The sequence below is a fragment of the Lactuca serriola genome, chromosome 5 (genome assembly GCF_051521515.1).
Source record: "Lactuca serriola cultivar US96UC23 chromosome 5, Lser_US96UC23_V15, whole genome shotgun sequence".
NCBI lineage: Eukaryota > Viridiplantae > Streptophyta > Magnoliopsida > Asterales > Asteraceae > Lactuca > Lactuca serriola.
This window is the reverse complement of record NC_136412.1, coordinates 175,635,014-175,640,670: the sequence shown is the minus strand read 5'-3', so window position 1 is coordinate 175,640,670 and position 5,657 is coordinate 175,635,014. Positions and strand designations below refer to the sequence as shown.

Here is a 5,657-nt window from a genome sequence, read left to right as displayed (position 1 = left end):
GTCGTGAGAAAAACCTAATGAATTCATTCATTAGTATTGAATGAGTACAAAAACAACAAAGATTTATTTTGCATCAAAAAATATTAATGACTAAATGTGTACAAAATGATAAATATATTACCATATTAAGTTATTTTTACCGGCTAACCTGAAGTTGTCGGTCATAAGGACTAAATGTGTACAGTTTAACAAGTTGAAAGGGTATATGTGGACAAAAAAAACTCAGCGACAAAATGTATAAAAATCGAAAAATATATTACCTTTTTAAATTATTATTCCATATTTAAATCATATAATTATATAATTTGTGAAGGGAACATCCAATGGAGATGGGAGAGGGTGTAGTAGGTTAAAAGAAAATTTTGACAATTGGTAGTTAATGGATGAGTTTATGCATACGTATTACGTAACACCTAGAAATTCTTTCAATGTCATCTCCCTTTTTCAAATATCCCCTCCCTCCCACCCCACTCCACAAATTCAACAACTTTTCATCAATCAATCAAATTCCCAAATCTCACAATTCATCCATTAACAAAGTCAAGGGAGTTGAATTTGTTACCGCGTTTGAACAACGTTCGAACTACATAGAAATTTCTGCTCATTGATGACATGCAATTACTCAAACTCTGACTAGATCCGACTCGATTTTGTGGGTTTTTGATTTTATTATATAATTCTAAGTTTTGGTGATCTCAGCAGATACAACAATGGTGGCCGAGCCTTGGTTAGTTAAAATTGGAAGCCATGTGAGTTCCAATCTCAAACATGCCCTCCTCTTAGAACCCTCTTCCAAAAAGTCCACCAGAAACAAACAAGAAACTCAAAGCAAAACACCGGAAACAATCGGAATTCTCTCGTTTGAGGTTGCCAATGTGATGTCAAAAACCGTTCGACTCCACAAATCTCTAACCAATTCAGAGATTTCCAAGTTGAAAACCCAAATTCTCTTCTCCGATGGCGTCAAAGCCCTAGTCTCCTCCGACGAGACCTATCTTTTAGACCTCGCGCTTTCAGAGAAGCTAGAAGAGTTAAATTTCATCGCCGGCGTCGTCTCCAGGCTCGGCAAGAAGTGCACAATCCCTCAGCTTCAAGGATTTCAACATGTTTACAGAGATATAGTCAGTGCAGCCATGGATGTTACGGAATTAGGGTTCCTGGTGAAGGATATGGACGCAATGATGCGAAAATTCGAGCGCTTTGTTAATTCCACAACCACTCTCTACGGAGAAATGGAGGTCTTGAACGAATTAGAGATTACAACGAAAAAATTCCAACAAAACCAGCACGAAGAAAGCAGAAAGGTCTTCGAACAGAAATTGATTTGGCAGATCCAAGATGTTCGCCACCTGAAGAACGTTTCACTATGGAATCAAACTTACGATAAAGTCGTCGAGATGCTAGCAAGAACTGTATGTACTCTTTACGCTCGAATCTTTTCAGTTTTCAATGATTCAATTTCCCGAAGAGAGATGTTCTCATCTAGCAACACGTTAAATTCATCTAGAAGTTCTGCTCAAAACTCGAATCAAATTGGTTCTTGTAGTTCGAGCTTAGTGGAGAAGAAGATAGTCAGTATCAAGCCACAGATTCAAACAAAAAAAGGGGAAACGAATCTTTTCAAAGCCGAAGACTTCAATTTTGCTTGTGGATTGGGACCAAAGAGACTGTTTATGGAATGTTTAACCATGAACACTTCAAAATTACACGATTTCAACGATGGGTCTGTATCTATTCCAGTAACCGATGATCAAAGCAGCCATGTTTCTGGTTCTTGTAGTGTTTCAAGTAGCTTAAAGAAAGAGATTACAAATCTTCAAGGGTGTAATGGTAATTTGATAAAGATTCATAAAACTGTTCCACAGATCAAATTAATGGTGAAACCACCTCCCAACACCATTGGAGGCTCTGCTTTAGCATTACATTATGCCAACATTATCATCGTGATTGAGAAATTACTTCACTACCCTCATTTAGTTGGAGAAGAAGCTAGAGATGATCTATATCAAATGTTACCAAAAAGTTTAAGATTAGTTTTAAAGAGAAATCTAAAGTCTTTTTCAAGAAATTTAGCGATTTATGATGCTCCTCTTGCACACGATTGGAAAGACAGGCTTGATGGGATACTCTCATGGCTAGCACCCATGGCACACAACATGATTAGGTGGCAAACTGAGAGGAACTTTGACCAACAACACATTGTCTCAAAATCAAATGTTCTTCTTTTGCAAACTTTGTATTTTGCAGATCGAGAAAAGACGGAAGTTGCCATTTGTGAGCTTCTTGTGGGGTTGAATTATATTTGTCGATATGAACATCAACAAAACGCGTTATTGGATTGTGCAAGTAGTTTTGATTTTGATGATTGCACGGATTGGCAATTGCAGTAATGAGATCTTGATTGGTTTTTCATCGTGATGAGTTTTGTTTCTTTGTTTTGCTTTCTCTAATGAAAGATTACAGATATGTAATGGGCCACTGTGTATCTGATTTAGATCTTGCATGTGGACCAGTTCAAGGGTTACTAGAAAAAAAAAAGATAGATGATAGACGTTGTGCAACATAATGTGAATATAAAGATTTTGGGCTTGTAGATGTTTGTAATTATCTTTGTTTTGAATCATATGGTTTGGCCTTCGAAGTACATAATTTAAACTTAAACAAAAAGCTCATGTTCTAATGTAAATTGTGCTATAATCTATTTTTTGGCCAAATTTTTGTTCAATTTTGCTAAAAAAAATTGATCTTGAAAACATGGTGTGGTGATATGAAGTTGTTTTTGTCATTCATTTCGATTCTTGACCTTTTTTTTGTGAACATGGTTACTTTACCCTGAGGGTGGCATTCAGGGTTCGAGTCTTAGCAGTCAGTGTGAGACGTTTTAATCCAATGTGGACTGAGCAGTAAGCTCCTTGTGAGGGTTCGAGTCTTAGCAGTCATAATGTGAGACGTTTTAAACCAATGTGGACTGAGCAGTGAGCTCCTTGTGGGCACTGGGCTCTTACGTGAGGTAGAAATCGCAGTGGGTGTTTCAGTTCCGATATGAATTGGGCTCTCCTATGAGTACTAAGTTGGCAGTCAGTCATCTAACAGACTGTTGTGTACCTGATTTACATATCTCACATGATGTTTTTAAGACATGAATGAGTGAGCCAATTGAGTGTTGTGATTTTGGAGATACATATTTTTTTGTACCTTTGAAGTCTTGAACCGTACCATTATTTTTAGGACCACCCATGATGCATGCAAGAAAAGTTACTAATTACTATTGACTGTGATGTGGGGCCCACATGGGTGTGACCATGGTGATTATGGTGTTGGTGTGGCTGCAACTTCTATGAGATTGAGAGCATGCGTATATGAATGTTGGGTAAAGCCTGCTCAAAAGTTTTTAAAAGAAGCTTCCGTTGAAAGCCTCCCACTTTGTTTCTTCTGTCATTTTGTGTTTTCCTCACTCCCAAGCTTGTAATATTCATTGCACAAGTTCACTTTATTTAATCTTATCATCAACGAAACTTATATAATTAAGTCGTGATGATCGGATGGAGGGTGGTTTATGGATGATATAATTCTATTGTTAATCTGTTTTTGTGTTCATATACAAGTCTAGTTTTCTAGTTTTTTTCTTAATTTTGTTGTTTCTTTGATTAAATTAATCTTGTAATTATTTTAGGCTCTTTTTTTTTATACAAGGCTGGATGGAATGAATAATTGATGTTTTTGTTTCATGAGATGTATTGCATCGTTTTAGGTGAAGTTTGTAGCTTTTAGTTTCAAGTTTGTCGGTTTTGAATGATACAAGTACATTTGTACATGTGCATTTGAGGATACATATTTTTTTTAATATGAAGATGTGTTCTTGAATTAAATTATTAACTATTAAGTGTTTATCTTTTGAAATATATACTGTAAATGGGTTTCATTGGTGTATGAAACAAATACAAGTTTGTTTTAGTTGTATGATAAAAAAAATTAGGTCTGTTGTAGTTGCATAGTATTGAAACTTTTTATATGTACTGCTTTAATATTTGTTGTGTTGTAATTTTGATTTTGTGATTTGATACAATATGAGTGAATTATGATGATTATAGTTTAATATTATATTAAAATAGTCTTTAAAATGTTTTGAAACTATCAGTTACAAAAACAAAAAGGTAATTTGCTTATATTATAATTTGGGTAGGTGGAATTTGGTGGACAGTGAACATGTTTATGGCCATATATTTTAGATGTCAAAAATTAAAAATTAAAAGTACTTAAAAACTAAAAATATATATATTTATTTACATTTAAAAAAATAAAAAATAAATATCACTTGTACATATATAATAATTTCAAAATTAAAACTCATTAGATTCTTTGATAATAGATCCAAATCTCACAAAAATATCATTAAAGGTAGCTGATGATTTAGAGTTTTGTGTAAGCTTAAAGACACTAATATTTTTTACTAAATATTCCAAGGGAAAATGCGACAAGTTTTTATTAATATCATGATTAGGGCTGTCAAATATGTACTACAGAGAACCAACCAACATGTTATCAACGAACCAATTAAATCTGAAGTCAAGTTGTTTGGTAGCCAATATGTTTGGCTGCTAATACCATACCAATTAAGTAGTCTTGGTATGATAACAGTATGAAATTTTGAATACCGTACCAACCAATATATATATATATATATATATATATATATATATATATATATATATATATATATATATATATATATATATATATATATATATATACACACACACACACACACAAAGAAAGATGAGTTCTCATATCTTCATGTTTTAATTAGAATAACAACTAACAAATCTTAGAATTACTAAACTAACACATTGGCCGACAAATTTCTTGATAATTATTGTTTGATGTGCACGAAATCGATGATACGTACACTAAAACTTAAAAATGAATACTAACTTCTCATTCCTTGTACTTATACTGTTACCATTTGTTTCCTCTAGCAAATTTGTTTGGGGTGGATCTCTTTTAATCTTTTTAATGGTTTCTAAAAAAAATACTACCAGAAGCGAGTGAAGCAACGGCCAAATGTCCACAAATTCAACTTATATTCATATATATATATATATATATATATATATATATATATATATATATATATATATATATATATTAGTTAAAAATTTTGGTATATACCAACCAAATTTGTTGGTAGCCAAATTAATTGGTACCGAGTACACTTGGTACGGTACTGGTAGCTAAAATCTTATATCAACTATAGTTGGTACGGTACACGGTTTGGAGAAATTTTTTTTGGTACCGTACTAATTTCACCCCTAATCATGATATAATATTAGAGGCGGATCCATAATATGACGACATGTTAAAGGTTTAAAAAAAAAAAAAAAAAAAAAAAAAAAAAAAAAAAACTAAATTATATTTTTTTAGGATAGAGTCAAAAATAGTTTTAAATACCGGTAACAAAAAAAAGTTCTATTAAAAGTAAATTGTTAAATATACTCTAATAAATGAAAGTTTTTTGCTACTTGTTATATTCTTATTTAATTTAACAAATGTCATTTATTATTTTGAATTAATTTTTTTTTCTACATGTCATTTTATAAGTTTTTCTATTTTTTAAAATTCCACATAATATTTTAATGTAATAATTGTAATAAATATAG

At 32.3% G+C, this 5,657-nt stretch overlaps 1 protein-coding gene across 1 annotated transcript; it reads left to right on the top strand.

Moving 5' to 3' along the window:
* The first annotated feature begins 384 nt into the window (after positions 1–384).
* On the top strand, positions 385–2,789 carry LOC145053316 (protein PSK SIMULATOR 1-like). The gene has a single exon (XM_079001338.1). The coding sequence runs from the start codon at positions 711–713 to the stop codon at positions 2,388–2,390; it is 1,680 nt and encodes a 559-aa protein (XP_078857464.1). The 5' UTR covers positions 385–710; the 3' UTR covers positions 2,391–2,789.
* Positions 2,790–5,657: the final 2,868 nt, after the last annotated feature.

What these genes read in the sequence shown, in the direction of transcription:
- LOC145053316 (XM_079001338.1), top strand. Translation starts at nt 711, where the DNA reads ATGGTGGCCGAGCCTTGGTTAGTTAAAATTGGAAGCCATGTGAGTTCC.